Source organism: Moschus berezovskii, chromosome 12, assembly GCF_049115385.1.
Source record: "Moschus berezovskii isolate FMDL1 chromosome 12, NW_MosBer_1.0, whole genome shotgun sequence".
Lineage (NCBI taxonomy): Eukaryota > Metazoa > Chordata > Mammalia > Artiodactyla > Moschidae > Moschus > Moschus berezovskii.
This window is the reverse complement of record NC_142471.1, coordinates 44887649-44910407: the sequence shown is the minus strand read 5'-3', so window position 1 is coordinate 44910407 and position 22759 is coordinate 44887649. Positions and strand designations below refer to the sequence as shown.

General features: G+C 36.9%; 1 protein-coding gene across 1 annotated transcript in view; it reads left to right on the top strand.

Annotated features, from left to right (window-relative positions):
* PARG (poly(ADP-ribose) glycohydrolase) overlaps window positions 1–22759 on the top strand; it is a 122941-nt gene that overhangs the window by 51484 nt on the left and 48698 nt on the right. Inside the window, exons 9-11 of the mRNA XM_088842097.1 lie at window positions 3223–3380; window positions 16627–16706; window positions 20394–20454. Coding sequence (XP_088698223.1) covers window positions 3223–3380; window positions 16627–16706; window positions 20394–20454 — 299 coding nt within the window. The remainder of the gene's footprint in view (window positions 1–3222; window positions 3381–16626; window positions 16707–20393; window positions 20455–22759) is intronic.

The following is a 22759-nucleotide window of genomic DNA, read 5'->3' as shown; positions in this document are numbered from 1 at the left end:
TTAAAATGTTTTTTTATTGTGATAGAAGTCACATAACATAAAACATGCTGTTTTAACCATATTTAACTGTACAGTTCAGTGGCACTAAGTACATTCACATTGTTACGCAACTCTCATCATCATCTATCTCCCCAATTTTTCACCTTGTAAACTGAAACTGTTCCCATTAACCATGATACATTCTTAACTTTTAAAATGAAAGAATCTGTGTTGTTTTATTTATTGCTACATAACAAACTACCTCAAAATTTAGTGGTTTAAAGCAAAAAAATTTCATTATCTCAGATTCTGTTGGGAATTTGGGAGCGGCTTAACTGACTGATTCTGACTTGGGCTCTCTCCTGGTTGCTGTCAAGGTAATGGCCAGCACTGCAGTCATCCTAAGGTTTGAGGCTGGAGGAGCCACTTATCAGTTGGCTCACTCACATGGCTGCTGGCAGAAGGCCTTACTTCTTTGCCATGGGACTCTAGGTTGATAGGGTGTCCTCATGACATGGTTGCTAACTTTTCCATAACAAGCCACCAAAAAGAGAGAGAGAGAAGGGTCAGTGGCTTTTTTGACCTTGTATCTGAAGGCACAAGCTGTCACTTTCTTTATTTTTTCCTCTTTTTTAGAATTTCGTCACTACATCTAGCTCATACTCTGCCTCTCAAGGTGGGGGATTATCAGAGAATTTGTAGACTGTATTTTCAGATAATTATAAGAGATTGTTGGTTTATTGTTCATAATTGTCCTCCTGTATTTCTCACAACAGTAGCTTGAGTTTGCCTCTGTCTTCCATTTCTAGCGCCAGCCCCTTGGCTGCATGGATGCTAGCCAGGTTTCTGCTAACACTGGTGATCCACAGGAGCCCTAGGGACAATTTGGGTGGAGCAGTTCCTGAAGGTGTAGGATGGTCCCACACATTGCAGTCTGTCATTGGAACACCCCAAAAAACACAAACATAGTCTTTGGGGTAACCAAAAGCCTTGTCTAAATACCTAATTCCAAATGTTGAGTGTTTTTCAGTGTGCCATATTTGTTAGCCTTATACTGTGACATTTCCAGTTTTACATAGCAATAATTTCACCTCATTAGTTCATTTTACAACTCTTCTTGTTTATATTGGAAGTTATTTGCTTACTTATATTTCACGTTTGTTCTTTTCTCTTTTCCTCCTTGGTTTTTCCCCTAGGTCATAAAATTTCTCACTACCTCTTAGACTCTGCCCCTTGTGAAGACTTTTCTACCTCTCCCAGCCAAAGTTAATCATTCCTGTATCATTCAAATCATCATTAGCACATTATTTTGTAATTTATGTCTTTATATATCTCTTTCCCTAGATTATATTCTTCCTGAAGGGAGATCATCTTTGTCTCCTGAGGTCTAACATAAAGAATGAAAGGGCTAAGTCACATGCGACTCTTGGGACCTATGGATTGTAGCCTGTCAGACTCCTCTGTCCATGGGATTTTCCAAGCAAGAATACTGGTGTGGGTTGTCATTTCCTTCTCCATAGTGCCTAACTAAACGCTTCTTTAATTCACTGTAGTTCGTAATTGACAGAATATAGTCTGTTTTGGGGGCTTCCCCAGTAGCTCAGCTGGTAAAGAGTCCACCTGCAATGCAGGAGACTCTGGTTCAATCCCTGGGTTGGGAAGATCTCTGAAGAAGGGATAGGCTACCCACTCCAGTATTCTTGGTCTTCCCTGGTGGCTCAGGTAAAGAATCCGCCTGCAATGTGGGAGACCTGGGTTTGATCCCTGGGTTGGGAAGATCCCCCGGAGGAGGGCATAGCCATCCGTTCCAGCATTCTTGCCTGGAGAATCCCCATGGACAGAGGAGCCTTGCGGGCTACAGTCCATGGGGTCACAAAGAGTCGAACACAACTGAGTGACTAGGCACAGCACAGCCTGTTGATAGGAATCACTTTCTCCCCTGCTTTTTCCTTCATGCTTTAGAGAGAAGGTGTATTTAATGGGATATGTATTCAAGAGCACCCAAGTTTGTAATCGATAACAAGTCAGGTGGTGGAACCAAAATCAGATTCATGGCTGTCATCTTCTTTCCTGGCTTAAAACTATTTGTCCTTCCATTAGTGTACTGATGGGGAGAACATTTTAGTTTTGTCCTCTGTCCTCAACTGAAAAGTAAACCTCTGCTGTAAAAGTTAACATTTCAGTTTGTTATCCAAATATATCTTTGGCAAGTTAATTTGTGTATGTTGTTAATGAGTTGTCATATTAGCATTCATAATAATGTGCATATTGATGTTGATTCCTGTAATATGATCAGGACAATTCTCTCTGCCTATTGTTTTGAGATTAATGCAGATATCCAAGAGTCTTTCTGGGTCTTATTGAAGGGAGAAGGAAAAGCACCTCTAAATATCATATTGGAGCATTTTGAAATTTAACAACTGATATGTAAATTGGCAGTTGGTCTTTGGCTTTCCCAGCATGTCTTTAAAACCATACAGTTTAAACATTTAAAATAAAACCCACTGAACACAATACTCACATAGAATATGCTAAAAATAAAAGGTAAGTTAACTTGGATTTGGTATAACTTGAAGACATATCAGACATAAAAAACTTGAGGGAAAAATGTCCTGTATCTTCCTTAACTTGGTTATGTAGGAAATGCCTGTGTTGTTGCAAGTTTTATGGAAGTAAGTCTGTATATGCGTTTTCCATTAATTGCTTTAATAAAATTAGGTTTAGGTCGTTTAAATTGTCAATGTGAAGTGTGATTCAGAATTAGAAGGAAAGTACTTATTTATTGATTTATTTTCCATATATTTTATTTCGGACTGAAATAGAAAAATTAGTCTGTCCAATAATCTTTAAATGAGAACAAAATTTAGCATATGCAGTAATAGCCAACCTCAACATTACATTTTTCTCTTCCATCCTTTGTTTTAATTTTTCATTACAAGGTAATGTGTTTTTATTTCTTACTTGCTAAAGGAATCCTGTTTGTCACTAATACAAGTAATGTTTGTGTTCTCTTCACTGTCGTTATTATTGATTAGAAGTCTGCACTTTGTCAAACAAGTACATTTTCCCAATCATCCTTAATGAACTGCCCTTGACTTCAACAGTATTGCTGATTTAGGGATTCAAGAGTGTCCTGAAATTATTCCTACCTTAATTTAGCAAATGCAATTTGGTGCCTCTGCTTTTGAAATTGCTAAACTAATTATTGCTCTTCTTGTCTGTACTTTTTGTTTCCTCTATCAGCCAATACCGCTCCTGAAACAGAAGATGAATCATTCCATCACAATGTCACAGGAACAGATTGCCAGTCTTTTAGCTAATGCTTTCTTCTGCACATTTCCACGGCGCAATGCTAAGATGAAATCAGAGTATTCTAGTTATCCAGATATTAACTTCAATCGGTATGTTTTCAGAGAACACCTTTTTAACAGTAAAATACAAAAATTGGCCTTGAGTGATTTGCCAAATATTTTATGTACAATTATATAATTTAATCTTTATAGTACAATGAGTTAAGTGAACTTTTGGCATTTTGCAAGCAAGATGATTAAAATTCATGGTACAAAACTTGCTTAGGGTCCAGTAGCCAGTAAGTGACAGACATGAAGTTTGATCTCAGGTCTGTCTTACTCCAAGGCCCTTGTTCTTTCTACCCTGTCAAGTTGTCCTTCCCTTCTAAGTGCCCTGGATTCTTTATGCCTGTTTGATGTGATTATTTATTCACAGGACGTTTGTTGTACATTATATTTTTTGTATGCTGAAATAATTTAAGGCTGCACCATGAGTCTTCCTTTCTGGAAAGTGAAGTGAAGTAAAAGTCGCTCAATCGTGTCCAACTGTTTGTGACCCCATGGACTACATGTAGCCTGCCAGGCTCCTCTGTCCATGGGATTCTCCAGACCAAAATACTGGAGTAGGTAGCTGTTCCCTTCTCCAGGGGATCTTCCCAATCCAGGGATCAAATCCAGGTCTCCTGCATTTCAGGCAGATTCTTTACTCTCTGAGCTAGTAGGGAAGACTCTGTAAAGTGTGAGTTAAAGTTGACTTTCACTTTTTACATACATGATTAATTTATTAATGTAATGTTTTTAAAAGAAAGACAAAATAATGTTTAAATTTTTATTAAAGTAGTATATTGTGAAGATACTGATAAAGTTTCAGATTCTAGCCATTTCCCCAAATTATCACTTTCTCCATAATTTACACAAAAACATTGTAAAATCTTCTTGGCAAATGAATATAATTTTTTTTCTTCCTACACTCTTCCCCTCCCCCACCCCTCCGATCTCTGTTTTTCACATGAGAATTATCTTTATGGTAACTGTGAGTAGAATGTGCATTTTTTTCCCCAGTGTCAGGAGCGGGCCTTCAGAAAATCGTTACAATATATGTTCCTCTTTCCCAGTCGACTGTGTGTAATATCCTCCTCCATTACCTCTGTGTAATCCCCATCTCCTGGCCCTGAGGGGTGGGGCAGTAAGGACAGGGAGCAGAGGAGATGCAGTCATGGAGCAAAGTTACATGACTTTGCTCAAAGTTGACAAAGTTCTGTTTGCTATTCTGTATTTGTGTTCAAAGTTCATTGGCATGGTAATGCACCTTCTTTTAGTTTACCGTTTTGATGTTGTCTCATTAAAAACTTTATTTCCAATTAATTTAGACATGTAAAAAAGTTGCAGAAATAGTATTGAGAATTCCTGTGTATAACCCACCTAACTTCCCTTTATTTTAATGTTATTATGTAACCATACAATGTAACCATAGGAAAATTATCAATGCCAGGAAATTAATATTGGTATAATACTGTTAACTGACCTTATTTTAATTCCAGCTGTTTTTCTGCTGTTATTTTTCTGTTCCAGAATCTTCCCACTATCCTCCGTGGCATTTACAGTAGTCCCCTCTTATCTGTGACTTGCTTTCTATAGTTTTAGTTACCTGTAGTCAACTGCAGTCTGAAAATGTTAAATGGAAAATTTCAGAAATAAAAAATTCGTTAAGTTTTAAATTGCACATCATTCTGAGTAGCATGATGGAATCTTGTACCGTCCCACTCCCTCCTGTCTGGGACTTGGATCATCCCTTAGTCCAGGAAATCACACCTCTTAGTCACTTAGTAGCCTGTCTTGGTTATCAGATCAACTCTTGAGGTATTGCATTGCCTGTGTTAAAGTAACCCTTAATTTAATTAATAATGGCTCCCAAGCACATGAGTAGTGATGGTGGCAATTTGAATATGACAAAGAAAAGTTGTAAAGTACTTCTTTCCATGGAATTGTGAAGGTAAAAAAAATTCATACTAGTTTTGCTGTTATAGTCACAAGTTATGGCCACTCTGCCTGATAAGTGCTTAGTTAAGATGGAAAAGGCATTAAATATGTACAATAGGATATTTTGAAATCAAGAGACCCCACTCACGTAACTTAATATATTGTTATAATTGTTTTACTCTATTATTAGTTATTGTCATTAATGTCTTACTGTGCCTAATTTGTAAATTAAACTTTATCATTTGGTGTATAAGTATAGGAAGAAAATATGGTATACACAGGGTTCCATACTGCCCAGTGTTTTAGGCAGCTACTGGGGAGTCTGGGATTTCCTGCAGGTAAGTGCTGTAGTTTTCTAAGTCTCCTCTACCCTGTTCTCCAGTTTTTCCATTTCTTTCATGATGTTGACACTTTCAAAGACAACTCATCAGTTATTTTGTACTATGTTCTTCAATCTGGGTTTGACTGACATTGTTTTCACAAGTGGAGTGAGGTCATTGCATTTTTGACAGAAATTCAAGAGAACTGATGTTGTGTCCTTTTCTGTGCATCGTATCAGTGGGCTCTTAATGTTGGTATGTCTTACTCCTGGTGATCAGTGACCTCACTGAGGTGGTGTCTGCTGGGTTCTTGCACTGTACAGTTACAGACTCTTTCTTTGGGATTAATAAATATATTGGGGAGGGGGATTTGTTGACACTATGCAAATGTTTGCATTGTATTTGTCCCCACTATCTTTAGCATCCATTGGTGGATCTTGTATCTAACAGTTATTACTATAGTGTTTGCCTATTGTGATTTTTTTATTTCTCTCTTTGCTTCTACATTTATTGAAATTCTATTGTAAAGAAGAGCTATCCCTTCTTACCCAATTTTAGTATCAGAATGGACTTACATGTATTTTATTCTGTGAGTTAATATTGTTCCATTTAACCATTAGGACTCCTTCAGGTTGGCATCTGTATTCTTTTAAAAATCCCCCAACGTTTTTTTTAAGTGTTTTTTTACTTTCTGGCCTCATAAGGTACCAGGCTCATCTTATATTTTCTATTACCCAAATGTAGAATCAGTCATTTTCCCAAGGAACCCAGTTCTCCTTTTATTGGAGAATGGTACTTAGAGACTAAGATCCAGTTTATAGGTGTGCTCAATGTTACTGGAGTATCACTGTTTCTTCTTCTTCTTTTTCCTTTTTTTTCTTTTTTCTGGCCACACTGCACAGCTTGTGGGATCTTAGTTCCCCAGCCAGGGATCAAACCCAGTGAAAGCACCAAGTTCTAACCACTAAACCCACCAGGGAATTCCCATAGCGTGTCATTGTTTCCAGTGCCACTTACTTTATATAGATAGCGTTTCTGACAGCTCCACAAGGCAGTGGAGAAATAGAGTCACAATTCTTTGCAGTGACATAGAAAGTTATCCCAAATGCTTCTCTCTCTTATGATGAGAAGAATTCTAAAATTTATCTTATTAGTACTTAATATAAATTTTTATTAAAGGTAGCATACTTTGTATGTTTATTGTATTTTACTTTATTTCTTTGGCAAAGGAAAGTAAAACATGATTTGATTACAGGAATACTTATTATACTGTAATAGTTGTTAGACAATATTTGTGATGCTTTCAAACATTAAAATATCAATGAAAATCTTTGTTTTTGCATACAGTTTTTTCACAGCAGTACTCAGGACTGAGACAATAAATAATGAAAGATTTGAATAAGAGTTTCTTTAAAATATCAATAAGATTATATTCATTTTATATCATATCTTCTTTGGTTGTGTAAATACCACTTCCGAAGGGCATGTTTTTAGCCTGATTTCCCAAACTGATATGTTAGCTAATTTTAAGAGAATAGTATTTGGTCATTTATTTTAGTTCATGTATACAGTGAGCAATTATAGTGTTCTCCACAGTGTGTTAAGTACCTTTAGGTTATGAGAAAAGGGACAAGCCAGTTTCTGATTTCTGTGCCCTCCTTTCCTTCACAAGGCTTTTATTCCTCTTTAAGCCTTACCTGACATATGCCTGTTTCTGATAGTTCTTGTCCTGCTAGGATAGATGTGCTTCTACTCTGGCTTCCTATAATAGCCTGTATGTGCTTATGTTATATAAAGTGGGAGTCCCCACCCCACTGGTGGTACCACCAGTCCATGGCCTGTTAGAAACCGGGTTGCAGAGAAGGAGGTGAGCAGCAGGCAGGTGAACAAGTGAAGCTTCATGTGTATTTGCAGCCAGTCCCCATCACGTGTGTTACTGCCTGCATTCTACCTCCTGTTAGATCTGTGGTGGTGGTAGGTTCTCATGGGAGTGCAAAACCTACTGTGAACTGCCTGTGTGAGGGATTTAGGTTGTGTGCTCCTTATGAGGATCATCCCGAAACCATCCCCCCTGACCAGGTCCATGGAAAAGTTGTCTTCTACAAAACTGGTCCCTGGTGCCAAGAAGGCTGGGGACCACTGATATAAAAGAATAAATGCACAGCATTATGACACTGTATTAGAGAAGGATATAATCTAATAAGGAAAACCTTCCTTGAGGAAATAACTTTTGAACTAAGTATGAAAGGGTGAGCAGGAATATTTTTACCAAGGAAGAAAGGAAAGTTGATTGCATTCTGGGCAGAGGGACACAGCATGTACAGGAACTGTGGCAGGTTGGACACAGCCTGCCTAGGGGCTGAGAAGGCCATGCTGGGGAGGCCATCCTAAGGCAACAGGAAGTCATTAAAGACTTGGTATAGGGGGAGAGGGAGGCAGGTATACTTGATTAGATTTAAATTTTGAAAAATTTGTTTTGACTACAAAGGGAAACTGAATGGAGAGGGGCCAGCTATGAGTTTACCCAGTTGAAGAGACGACTACAATGCTGCAGGAAAGAGAAGATGGTAGCTGGAATAGTGTAGTGGTGGAGGTGAAGCTAGGGAGACTTTTGAAAAAGAAGTCAATGTGATGGTGATGGACCAGATTGATGGGTTTCTGAAGAGAGGCCTCCAGGGGACTTCCTAGGTTTGTGCAGTCAGGTGTGTGCCTTTAGTGTTGTCTAGCGATCAATGCAAAGAAATAGAGGAAAACAACAGAATAGGAAAAACAAGAGATCTCTTCAAGAAAATTAGAGATATCAAGGGAACATTTCATGCAAAGATGGGCTCAATAAAGGACAGAAATGGTATTGACCTAACAGAAGTAGAAGATATTAAGAAGAGGTGGCAAGAATACACAGAAGAACTGTACAAAAAAGATCTTCACGACCAAGATAATCACGATGGCGTGATCCCTCGCCTGGAGCCAGACATCTTGGAATGTGAAGTCAAGTGGGCCTTAGCATCACTACGAACAAAGCTAGTAGAGGTGATGGAATTCCAATTGAGCTATTTCAAATCCTGAAAGATGATGCTGTGAAAGTGCTGCACTCAATATGCCAGCAAATTTGGAAAACTCAGCAGTGGCCACAGGACTGGAAAATGTCAGTTTGCATTCCAATCCCAAAGAAAGGCAATGCCAAAGAATGCTCAAACTACCGCACAGTTGCACTCATCTCACACACTAGTAAAGTCACGCTCAAAATTCTCCAAACCAGTCTTCAGCAATATGTGAACCATGAACTTCCAGATGTTCAAGCAGGTTTTAGAAAAGGCAGAGGCACCAGAGATCAAATTGCCAACATCTGCTGGATCATGGAGAAAGCCAGAGGGTTCCAGAAAAACATCTATTTCTGCTTCATTGACTATGCCAAAGCCTTTGACTGTGTGGATCACAATAAACTGTGGAACATTCTGAAAGAGATGGGAATCCCAGACCACCTGACCTGCCTCTTGAGAAACCTGGATGCAGGTCAGGAAGCAACAGTTCGAACTGGACATGAAACAACAGACTGGTTCCAAATAGGAAAAGGAGTGCGTCAAGGTTGTATATTGTCACCCTGCTTATTTAACTTATATGCAGAGTACATCATGAGGAACGCTGGGCTGAAAGAAGCACAAGCTGGAATCAAGATTGCCGGGAGAAATATCAATAACCTCAGATACTCAGATGACACCACCCTTATGGCAGAAAGTGAAGAGGAACTCAAAAGCCTCTTGATGAAAGTGACAGAGGAGAGTGCAAAGGTTGGCTTGAAACTCAGCATTCAGAAAACAAAGATCATGGCATCTGGTCCCATCACTTCTTGGGAAATAGATGGGGAAACAGTGGAAACAGTGTCAGACTTTATTTTTTTGGGCTCCAAAATCACTGCGGATGCTGATTGCAGCCATGAAATTAAAAGACGCTTACTTCTTGGAAGGAAAGTTATGACCAACCTAGATAGTATATTAAAAAGCAGACATTACTTTGCCAACCATAGTCAAGGCTATGGTTTTTCCCATTTTCATGTATGGATGTGAGAGTTGGACTGTGAAGAAAGCTGATCGCCGAAGAATTGATGCTTTTGAACTGTGGTGCTGGAGAAGACTCTTGAGAGTCCCTTGTACTGCAAGAAGATCCAACCGAGATTGATCCTGGGTGTTCATTGGAAGGACTGATGCTAAAGCTGAAACTCCAATACTTTGGCCACCTCATGCAAAGAGTTGACTCACTGGAAAAGACTCTGATGCTGGGAAAGGTTGGGGGTGGGAGGAGAAGGGGACGACCGAGAATGAGATGGCTGGATGGCATCACCGACTCTGTGGACATGAGTTTGAGTGAACTCCTGGAGTTGGTGATGGGCAGGGATGCCTGGCGTGCTGTGATTCATGGGGTCGCGGAGAGTCGGATACGACTGAGTGAGCTGACTGAACTGACTTTTCCTACTGTACTGCCTACTTGACTTTGTTATAATTGCTTATTTAATCCTTTCAGTGGGACAGAGAGCTTATCTGCTCTGTTCTTCGTTGTTTTCACAAAATCTTATGTATTGTAGTCCTTCAGTAAATCCCTGTTGAATAAATGAAGGTAAACTTTATAGATGAAACATTTGAGAAATTAAGTGACTGGTTAGTGGCAGTGTGCTATGACTATAACTTTGTTGGCTTGATCTCAGTCTGTGGTCTTTTACTTTTCAAACTGCATTGTATTCTTAGAAATTATGAGATGTTTTATCTTTAAGCCACATATAATTAAACGTTTTTTACCTTTGATTTCTTTAGTATTTGGGATAGGATTAAGAGAAAACAAAGAACCTTGTTATCTGCAATTGTGGTTGTATAAAGAACCTGTTTATTAAATACAACTTTTTTGCCTGTTTGAAAAATAATTAAAGAATTTTTCTTTACAAGTAGACTCACTGTTAGTTACGAGCTATTTATCTCTCACAGATTTTCTTTTTTAATATAGAAAAGGAAATGGTCGAATTTTGTATGTAAGTAAAGAAGTGGAAATTTAATTTTGTAGAAATACAATTATCTATTTCCATGAAGAGTATTGTAGTAATAAGGATTCTCCAAGGAGTAAATAGCCTGTTTATTTGGAATAAATGTTTGGTCAGCTCTAGGATCTGTCAGAGATTCTATAAATTATGAAATTTCTATCTGGAATTCCAAAGACAATCCCAGTGATTTTGGAGTTGTTATTCTGAGTTTTGGTAAGAATTAGCTCTAATAATGGTTTAGAATTAGTGTTTCAGTGACCACTAAGAGTTTGTTTCTGTAGAATGAATCGTCAGCTAGTAATATATTTTGATGGTTCCTAAGATAAACCTTTGATGTCTTAGTTATAAACTTTCTCAGAAGATTCTTTGATTTAAACAGATTTAAATTTTTTGATAAGAATTGTGAATCAGTTCAGAAAGCCTCTTTTCTAGATAAGTTATTTTTAAACTGGATTATGGGTGTTTTTAAAGATAACCCAACTTCAGTACTTAACAGTATTGGTTTTTCTCTTTTTTTCACCTGTTTAACCCCACTTTGTTTTTCCCTAGAATACTTTAAAGCAAATTCCAGACATTAAATTTTACTCATTAAGAATTCAGTGTTTAAACTTGTCACAGATAACTTCAGTACTATATCTTGGTTAAATGTTTGTAGCCCTTTTCTCAGAAAAGCTTAAGGTTCTCTGTTGGTAACTATAAATATACATTCCACGTGAGGTAAAACAAGAAAAAGCACAAGAAAGGGAACAGACGTTATGTGTGGTTAGAATCAGTAATTGTAGATTTTTAAAAGAAATAAAAAATTGTATATAAAATGCAGTCTCAATTATGTTAAAATATCTGTATCTATTAATATACTTTGTGTTTATACCTATACATAATAAATGTATGTGCATAGAAAATGGACTGACAAGAAAATGAGTCAAAATATGATTACCATTGGGTGGTAAGATAAACACAGTTCATGCACATCTATATGTTTTCAGATTGCTTTTATAATGACCATATATTACTTTTTTAATCAGAGGAAAAATCAGTTAAATAGGAGGAACAAGTCAATTATCAGAAATGGTTAATAAAAAAGTAGACAGTTTTTGTAATTTGATTTTGGGAGTAGAATCCCACAGAGATTTTGAGCCTTTCCAAAATAGCTAGTGTGGGTAACTGCTTCCTTCCTAATTAGAGCCGTGTAATGGCAAGCCACTCCAGTACTCTTGCCTGGAAAATCCCATGGATGGAGGAGCCTGGTGGGCTGCAGTCCATGGGGTCGCTAGGGGTCGGACACGACTGAGCGACTTCACTTTCACTTTTCACTTTCACACATTGGAGAAGGAAATGGCAACCCACTCCAGTGTTCTTGCCTGGAGAATCCCAGGGACGGGGGAGCCTGGTAGGCTTCCATCTATGGGGTCACACAGAGTCGGACACGACTGAAGTGACTTAGCAGCAGCAGCAGCAAACACAGTATCATTACCTCTCGTTCACTCTCGGTTGACCATTCAGCATGTAGAAGAAACAAAAGAACAGGGCCCTCTGATGGCTGCAACACTGACAGCCTTCTTTTCTTACCAGTAGAATGGACTGTATGTTTGGGATGACTGACAGGTAGAAATCAAGAGGTCTTGGGAGGCCTTGACTTCTGTGACTTCTCATTTCCTGCTGCCATAACCAGAATTTATATTAATTTTAATGTGTGTTTTATTTTTAAAGCATCTTTGTTTGTCATCTAAACTTTTGACAGGAGAATGCTGGTCTTGGCAACACATCCTGTTATCTCTTTTCATTGTGCATGGTGATTTATCCTGAGACTGATCTTGTTGGCTTTGAGTGTCAGCATGTTAGGCTTGATGGGAAAAGAGGCTGAGCCATTTTTCTTAATGAAGAGAATATGGATTAGAACAGTGTAAGTGTTTCATGTAAATAAGTGTCGAGTTTTTTTTAAGCTGGGCATTAATGTAATGACTTATTTTGTCCTCTACTTACTCAGCATTATCTGAAGTTTTTGCATAAGAATATCTAATAACTAGTATTTATTAAGTGCCTGCCATGTACCAGTGACTATACTATTATTTTTTAATCTTCATATCAGTCCCTATAAATTCAATATTGTTTTCTTATTTTTCAGATGAGGAATTGGAGGCTTAGAGAGGGTAGTTTACTTCACCAAGTTAACTGGTATAATTAGAGTTCAAAACTAAGGGTATGGTTGGCCTTTTTTACCTCACAGCTAGTCAGAAATTAGAACTATCCTTAGAAATAATCCTTGATGTGTAAGAATTATTTCCAATCTGGAATGACCATGAAGGAAATAAGCTTACAGCATCCCAGTCGCATGTTTATCAATAAGAGTTTAAGTGGAAGTGGGACTTGAGCATTGTCTTCTGTTCAAACTTAGTGGTGTTTCATTATGATTCACTTCCTTCCAAGAGCAGATGCTCTGAGTATGCTCCAGAAATGAAAAACAACCAATAGTTCCCCCTTTTTCTTTTGGCTTATGAACAGTCAAGTACCTAATTTGATGAGCCATTTGGTAAGCAGATTATGGAGCATTTTGTTGTTGGCATGTTTTCTTTTTTGCATAGTTGCTGTTTATGATTATAGTTTCTGCCAATTGGGAGTTGTGTATGTTTGTGAGTGTATTTTGTCTTAAAAGGCTAGCTAGTTAATTGAATAAGAAAAATGGAAAGAGTATGTGATAGAAGGCTGACGTCAATAAATTGAATAAGTCTTCCCTTTTTTATTTATTGTTGTGTTTTTCCAGCCCTGTTTAGTTATGTTAAACACCCCTGACCTTTTCCCCTGCTTGCCTTTCAGGGCCTAAACATTCTTATAAAGGCTTCCAATGTGATTAGCATTGATGCTTCTGAAACTGCTTAGAAACTGATGGTCAGAGATTAATTGTAGGTTGCAACAGTGGTCAGCCCAGGAGGCTTTTACATCTGTCTCTTCCCTGGATTGAAAATGCTGCCGGGGCCATATGGCACACTGCTTCACAGCAAAGCCAGGAATGACTTTCTGGCTGGGTTCCGGATTATCATTTGCTTCCACTTTAAAGTGGAGGTTATAGTGCTTTGGGTTTGATTTATTGTATACTAATAGGATTAATCCTTAACTTGAAATCACATGGGAGTGAGTGTGTGTGTGTGTCTAGAATCCAATTCCAGTAATGTTATCAGTATTCCATTCAGGGAAAGATTTCATTAAACTATGTTTTTCTTTATATATATGGAAAGAAAAATAGTTAATACGTAACTGACCCTTGATTGACTTACTGAAAATAAGAAGTTTTGTTTAGAACAAAAGGCCTAACTGGCCTTTTCTGTTTGTTTCCTTTAATAATCCGTAATTATTATTCGATTAAATGCTAAAATGTCTTCCCTACATGAGGAGGGGATAGTATGGCCTAATTTATATGCATTTTCGCATGTATGCCTGCTGACTTAAAGTATGACTTTAAATATATATGTCCAGGTACTTCTCTGGCAGTCCAGTGGTTAAAACTCTGCTTCTGCTGCAGGGGACATGGGTTCAAGCCATGGTCTGAAACTAAGATCCTACATGCCGTGTGGCAGAGCCAAAAAACCAAAAACGCCTTGGACTTGAAAATCTAAATAAATAAATAAAAAATGTTATCGAGGAATTAAAAAAATTTGGATGGTGCTTGATTATTACGAGAAGATCTCAGTCTCTGAATCTCTGTCGCTTTCTGTATTTGTCTCTCTGAGTGTTTTTCTATGAGTTTCTGTTTCTCATTCCCTCCTTCTGTTTCCAGCCCAGTTTCTGCTCTTTGTCTTCTCTCTATCTTGCCAGCCCCATCTTTCTGTCTCTTCCTTTCTCGGGCTCTTTCCTCAGTACTTTTATCTCTTCCTCCCCCAATAAGCGCTGTACTTCAGATAGTACATTGCTTTGGTAACTTTCAGTCCTGTAGAGTGCCTGTGTTTTTATGTTATTTTCACTTGCTTCCTCGTTTATTTAGGTGGCTCTGCACAAATCTACAAATCAAAATCTGAGAATTGATGCAAGAGTTTTAAACCTGCCTCATCTTTCCTGTTCTCCCTCCTTGTTGTGTCCCAGACCTCAGCCCCCACACACTTCCCCATCAGAAAGATGGGAAAGCATATTTGGTTACACAGTGATTTGAAATTAGACTTAGAGCCGTGAAGGAAAAGAATGTATTGAGATTCTGTTTGATTTGTACCTATAAGATTTGGACCTGAAAAATAAACAGTAGTGCTCATTTGTAGTGGGTGATAATAACAGCCATATAATCCTTCCAGGAAAGTCCATATTGCTAGGGTAATAAATCTGTAGTCCCAAGAGTCTCTTAAAGTTGATAATTTGTCATCATGGTTATGAAATATGTGAACTTTTATGTAATTTTATAAACAACTGACCACATACTGAAGCTCGGGATGCCTTTTATGTTTGGGGGAATTATTTCTTAAGGGCAGTAGTCATTTTCACTCACTATGCAACAGTTCTGTGGAAGAGGAGCTTTTTCCTCTTAATTGAATTGTATACTACATCAATTCATCTCTTAAAAAAAAGGTGAAAGTTGCCTTTATAGTGATATTTATCCTGCTTCCCTCTACTAAGTGATAAACCTTGGAAAGGGATTTTGCAATGGATCCCAAGGTATTCATTTAGTAAATCATATTTGTTTGATACAGGATGTTTAATTAAACTGCCAAGTGGCTCCTTCATTTTGACTATCATTTTGATTTAAACAAACTCTATTCTGGCTGACATATTGCAGAAGAAACCAAACTGAAACCTGTGTTCTCATAGATTCTTCCAGCAGGCAGCTAGATTTTAATAGTTTAAATAAATATTTTAGAAAATATATTCTTTTAGAAGAGTAAAAATTATCACATATACACTCAAACTATTTTTAAACATTAATTAGATTTCAGATTTGGTTAAAATGCTCTCTGATATTTAGCGTTCTTTTCAGGAAATAAGGGTTTATATAAATTGTTTTCTTAGAAATTGACCCTGAATAAAGAATTTCAGATCATTGAAAACAGGATTATTTGACATCTGCATTTCCTTCCCTTTTCCTAATTCATTTCATTTGCTCAATAGGATTTTCTCATAGAATTAACTTTTCCCTCTCTGCATAGTTACATAAGCTTGTTTTTCTAATCATGGAAAATTTTACCCATTTCGGCACTTATTTAAGTGAACTTTTACTTTGAAGGGTTTCTGGTTTTAAAGCAAGAGTATGTGACTAGAGGCAGATGACTAATACTTCATCATTTATAGCCACAGAATTTCTTTATGATTTTTAAATACCTTTGTGAAGCTAGCTATTGTGCCTGAAAGCATGCTTTTGTGTTGGAAATCAGTTGGTGAACTACTTACCCAGGTCATATACTTCCAAAGCCTTGCTTTTCTTTTCTCCAGGATAAATTGCATTATGTGTTAGCAATAACAGTGCCACATCATTTTAAAGAAAACTAAATTAAGTTGTGTAAGTCCAGGTTGCTGGAAACTGGATGACATAGGGTAGCCAGTGTTTCGGTTACCATACAAAGGGTATATAGTTTAATTACCAAGGATTGGTCAGTCCACCAGTATCTTGTCATACCTGCTTGTTGTTGTCATAGCTGCCCCCCCCCCCACCAAGCAATCTTGTGGATTTTTTTCCTGATACCATTTTGTTCAATCATTTAATGACCTAGTAATATTATGGCCAATAATATTTGCCATGGGGGAAATGAGCATTATCTCACTGGCCTGATTGTCTTAGGGGGACCAGCTGGTGCTTTCTCCCCGCAGGAAGACAGACTGGAGGAACGTGGTTATTGAAGAGTGCCATCTGATTTGAACAACTTTGAAGACGCCTGGTTCTCATTGCTTTCAGTTCTCTCCAGCTGCTGTTTGAATCAATTTCCCAGTTTTCTGTTGTTCCAGAATTGTCTTCTGGAAATACTTCTTTTGTTTTGGTAGCAATATAGATTTAGTTTTTTGTGAATCGTTAAGGCATTTAAAATTATCTTTACCCTCTTTTATTTCTGGTCTCTTTCAGGTTGTTTGAAGGACGTTCATCAAGGAAACCAGAGAAGCTTAAAACGCTCTTCTGCTACTTTAGAAGAGTCACAGAGAAAAGTACATTCTTTCATTCTTATTTGTAATTTTTATCACTGATGGGGACAGTTCAGACAGGTCAAAAACATCGTGTTCAAAGTGCACTTTCCTGCCTAAACCACATTAAAACTAGTAATGCAATATTGAAACCTAAATTTTATGCATATGTTGTGTGTATACATAAATGTGTACTGTAAACACATGTGGGTTTTATATACTTGGAACTTAGACCAGCATAACATAAGGTGATGGATGTTCATGAATAAAAACAGTAAATTAGTACTTTCAAAAGAAAGTATATTGACTGGGAGATACATTTTGGGTGTTCTTTATTTAAAGAAACACTGACTGCTATAATTAGTTTATTTGCAGAGGCTAACCAATTTATTGCCTTCGTACCATCACTCTCTTTTGTGCCTCCTTTATGCCCTTACAAGGTTCTTGTAAAACAGTGTGTGTTCTTAGAGTTCACATATTTTGTCTTCCTCTGTAGGACCTTGACCATCTTGTTTTCCCAGAGGCTAATCATAGCACTTGAGACAGCAGTGGTAAATGTCTAGCCAGCACTGGTAGTGACCAGCTAATAATAGATTGGTGTTGCCACTCTTATCCTAGGAGCTGGGGTGACCGCAGACAAGTTTTTTTTTAACATCTCTAAACGGCTGTTTCCTCATCTGTAAAATAAAAGGATAATGATAATTTACTTCATAGGGTAGTTGACAATTAATGAGAAGTTACATGCTTAATAAATGTCAGCTATTATCATGGGTACCCTTTCCTGCAAATAATTATGTTTGTTTCTGTTAAGTAGAACAGGTTAACTGTGTTCCAGTGAAATGAGTTCTTTTTAGTTCTGGTCTTCCCAGTTGTGTGATTGTCTTAAGGTATCACACACTGAATTATTAATGCCACTGAATAATATAATAATATTACTGTATTGCTGTTGGGCATGATTCAGATTTGAGGAAAAAAATCGATGGTCAGGATTTTGATATTTCAGGGACAAATTCATAGGCTTCTTTTGATAGTGGACTATTTATTTCTTAGCTTATCATTTTTAGTTTTGTGTCCTGTATTGAATGAAATAGTAAGGAAAGAAAATGAAGGTCCACTAGGGCTTATGAGACATAAAACTGAATTAAAATTTATACTAATTTGTTAGAAAAATAAGTATATTTTTTGCTATCCTAAATCTAAACAGAATGAATACCATTACTGTTATCTTAATAATTTGAAGTTTATTTTTCTGTCCCTGAAGTCAAATCATGCCTGTCTGCTCTAAAAGCCAACTTGCCTTTTCAAATTTTAGGATTTTAAGTGTTTTGAGGGAAAAAGCTAAAATTTTGTTTTTTCAGCTAGAAATTTATAAATCATCATAAGTATTGGGAGTTAGGCTGAAAAAATAAATGATAATTAGACATTTTATTTTCTGACTTTTTCACTATACATAGTAATTTGGTTCTTTGTAGAAATATAGTATGATATGCTATAAGTTTTTAGGATGTAAAGCTACAGACTTAAGAAGGAAATACTAGGTAGAATAGAAGAGAGGTTTGCAATTTAATAATTACTTTATATATAAAGTTCTGGAGTTCTACTGCATAGAAACTATAGAAACCTATTTAAAGTACCATATTTCATCAACTCTAGGACATGATCTATTACAAGAAGTTTCATTGTATTATATACTACTAAAAATGAAAAAACACTCAGGATGAGGAAGCTGTAGGAGATCTCTTACAAAGCTGGGACACCAGAGATCTGTACCTTTAGCCTAAGAATAAGTGAGAAATTAACTTTGCCATGCAGAAAGGTGACAACAAAGAAACTGCAGGTGAGGGCACCCAGAAAAATCTTCCCTGAGAATATGAACCATGAGCTTCAAGTCTGGGACCTGAAGTCTTATTACCAGGGTGATCCATAGACGCCTACAACAGAGGTTTAATTCAGACTCATCTCAAGTTGGTGGTGTTCCCAGAAGATGGCAGAAGCAGATGTTCATCTTCTTTGGAAAAATTCAGCTCTGATACAGACCAGTAGTAGTGGCTAGATACCTTTGACTATGTGAGGTATATTCGTAGTTTCAGAAACTTAATATATGAAAATATGCTTTTTAGAATTGATAAAATCCAATTCCATCAAGACAAACTTTTCAGGGTTGTCAGTCTATGTAATTATAGTGAGGCTCTTGAGACTGAATGATTTTAAACAGCTTTCTGAATTATTTTCAATATAATCTTAGATAAAACTGTCTTATAAATGGAGTATTTATTAAAAAGTGATGACTCATATGTAGTATATATTGTAGTATATACTGTGAGTTTATTAAGAGAAATATTTGATTAACCAAAATAACCTATGCTGGTATAAAAGATGCCTTTTTATGAAAGAAAGGTAATAGGCATGTTCTCAAGGGTTTTTTGGGGGGGGTTATTAATGTCTATCTAAAGAGTCATATTCTTCTGCCTTTTCTCTTGCTTTGCCAGAAATGTTCGTTTTTTAAAATTCTCTTTGTCTCTCCTAGTATATATGAGGGCCATTTAATGTTCTTATTTTTCTGCTAAATTACTGAATTATGATACAGACTTTAGTCTCCTGTTAATAGAATCACTTCTCTAGTATTTGAATTATTTGACTTGTGAATTTTAACTGTGTTAGCCATTTGTCTTAAAGGAAGTTAGACATCTAAAGAATATTTTGTAACTCATGTTAACGAAATTCTGTTTTCTACTGTAACTACCCTGTATGATTTTTGAGTTGTTGCTGATTGTGACTGAGAGCAGAGAAATGTGGAATCATCCAAAGGAATGAAATGGCTGCCAGCCTTTCACTGGGACTCCACTACCATTATCGCTAATAGTTCCTGACATATCTCTCTCTGCTTAAGAGCATTCTTTTTTTAAACAGAAATGGCCTGGCCTTCTTAGTTTATTCTTTGATTTGAATCAAACAAATTACTTCTGGCCAGCTGATTTATTTGTTGCTTTTGCCACTAGTTAAAAAAAAAAAGTAAACCTAACAAAAAAGGATCTATCCTCTAAAATTTACTGCATTTTGATCCTCTCATATCTATTGCTCCTTGAAAACTATGTCATCATTCTTCTATAACCTCTTAGAATACAGTAATTCTTCCTTCTGGCTAAGACGCCTTATAAATAGAGCAACTGCATATCCTCTAAGCCCTGAATTTAGCTGTGTCACCTCAAAGTACATGCCAACAATTTTCTTTTTTAATCTTAGACATATTTATTATAAAACACATAAATGTATTGATATTCACCAGTCCATAGGTTTAGGGTTAAATCTTTTTTTTTTAAAGGACACTACAGATAAAATTCAGTTTGTTTTTGTTGTATAAACTGTATCCAGTATGTGTCTGTCCCCTGCCCCCCGCAGAGTTGTTTTTGTTTTTTTATTTTTAGTATATTCAGTTTGGAAAACTTAACCAAAAAGTACCAGCACTCACATCCTACTGTTGTGCTGTTATCTGTGTAGTTTTGTGCCTTAGGGAGGGCTTACTATTTCGTAGAAAGAATTCCTGCTATAAGGATATTATTTTAAGTCAACCTTCTATTGTATTCCAACACTAGGCTTAGTATTTCCTGACTAGTTTTAAAGCCTTTGTTAGACCCATTCTTTTACTAAATATATAATCTTTTCAAACTCAAAACTTATTTTGCATGTGTTTCTCTTTTATTGCTTTTGTAGAACCCACTGGGTTGGTGACATTTACAAGACAGAGTCTTGAAGATTTTCCAGAGTGGGAAAGGTAATAATAATGTAAATCTCTGTAAGCTTAGAATTAGGACTCTTTCACCATGAGAGGATTCAATTTTATAGCCCCTGAAAAGATAGTCTTCCAGCCTGTTGATTGCTCTAGGACCAGGGCATTTCTTCTTAAAATGATCAATTGACAGCTTTCATTGTTAGAAAGGTCATGCCTTTTGAATCAGTCTGAAACCCTTTCGTTTCTACTCTTTTTCCTTAGTTTTGTCTTCTGAAACAAAGTCCTATTTAGAATTTAGGAGTTTTCTGTGAGAAGACACTAACATTAAACACCAATATTTAATATTCCTCCTTACCCTCAGTTTTATGGTTAGTATTTGTATTTTACGGCTTTTCTTTCTGGAGGACAAGATTAGTGCATTTTTAAAATTAAAGTGTAAATTATAATTATTTAGAATTTGTCTGTGTGACAAAGAATTTTGGAGTTTGGCTGTCCACATGTATTTGTGTTAGTCGCTCAGTCATGTCCAACTCTTTGCTACCCCATGGACTGTAGCTCACCAGTCTCCTCTATCCATGGAATTCTCCAGGCAAGAAGTGGAGTGGCTATTCCCTTCTCCAGGGGATCTTCCTGACTCAGGGAATGAACCCAAGTCTCCTGCATTGCAGGCAGATCCTTTACCATCCAAAGAATTTACCATCAGAGAATTGGCAATTTTGTGGAAGTTTCTAATTTCCTAGGGTTTTTTCTGTATTATTAACCTGCATATGCTAAGGATGATAGTAACCAATGTGAGTTGATTTAGATTTGTAAGTTCCTTAGTGCCCTGAAATAGTTCTAACCTGGAACAAATCGCCAGAGCACTTAAAGCAGAATGGGTCTACTTTTTCAGTGCATTGTGAGGACATGATCCGACGTACTAAAGGCATAGTTTGGACGTGTATTCATGTTAACCAGTGCCTCTTCATTTTCACTTTCTAATGATTTTTATCGTAGTTTGTAATTGTTTTGTTTGGAATCAACGATGAAAGGGAATTAGTTATTGTTCAAGGGATTAAGTTGAGAAGTTATATATGCTTAGATGACTTTCCTCTGTTTTCATCCATCAAAGATGTTTATTTGTGAGGTGAAAGAAAAACAAACTTACTTTAGGAGGCTGACTACATGGCTGAGATGGTATTATTATAGCAGAGGGAAGTGGATAAAAGATTAAGCAACCAAAAGAAAGACAAAAACAAGAACAAAATTGAGTCAGAAAGGAAGAGTCATGTATAGCATTTTGGAATCATAGCGTATTAGAGATAAAAGGGACCCAGGATGTCATCTGATCCAGCTGCCTACTAAAAACTGTCAACTCTGTAATACCTATAACAGATGGAGACTAGACAGCCCTGGTGATGGGAAATCCACTCTTGTACCACACTCTTCCCATTGTGGGCTGTTTGTGTTACTATCTGATACTTTAATTCATTGAATAAGTCTGTCTTCCAGAAATCTCCCTACCATGCCAAATCCCATCCCTGGTTCTTCTTTTTTGAACTACAATAAATCTAATTTTCTTTAACATTTGACCCTCTTTCATGTATCTTAATGTTTTCTTGATCCAGCCCCCACCTGTAACAATGCACATTAGTACATATTAAACTACTCATTTCACATGTAATATGGATTATAAACCCTTTAAACTCTGCTCTTAACATACCCTAAGCAATTGGTCCTTCTTAAAATATGGTGCCTAGAACTAAAAGTAACAATCTGCTGTGTTATCTGCCCAGAGTAGAGTATAAAAGGTTGCTTTTCTTAGCTCTTTTATTAGTCTCTAATAGGAATACATGTTTTATTCATGTTGCCTTGGTGTAGATTTTATAGATCTTTCAGAGGAATTGTTTTTAATTTAGCTCAGAATCTCTCCTCTGCATCTGGCATTCGTTTGGCACTAATGTGAAAGGGCACCTATTTGTATACCATCTGGGAGAGAAGGGATAGGTCAAAATGCAGATTGGTGAGGTTGCTGCATCCATAAGATAATTCTGCCCCTTGAGTAAGATCAAGATATTCCTCTTAACCTAGATAGGCAGAATTTAACTTGATACTTTTCAAACTTTTTTTTTTTCATTTCATTGATCTCTTGTTTTAGTTGCTTCATAAGTGAGTGGGAGAATGTAATTAAAATCCATCTCTGAGATTCCACAGAACCAGAAACATGCTTTCACTTGAAGAGAGAGGATGAAGAAGAGATGAGGACTATTAGTTTTCCCAAGAGTACAGGGCTAAATGGGTGCCAGGAAGCTAGAGGCTTTTCTGAGTTCCAAATTTCTGGCATTATAGTTAATCCTGTGATTATCAG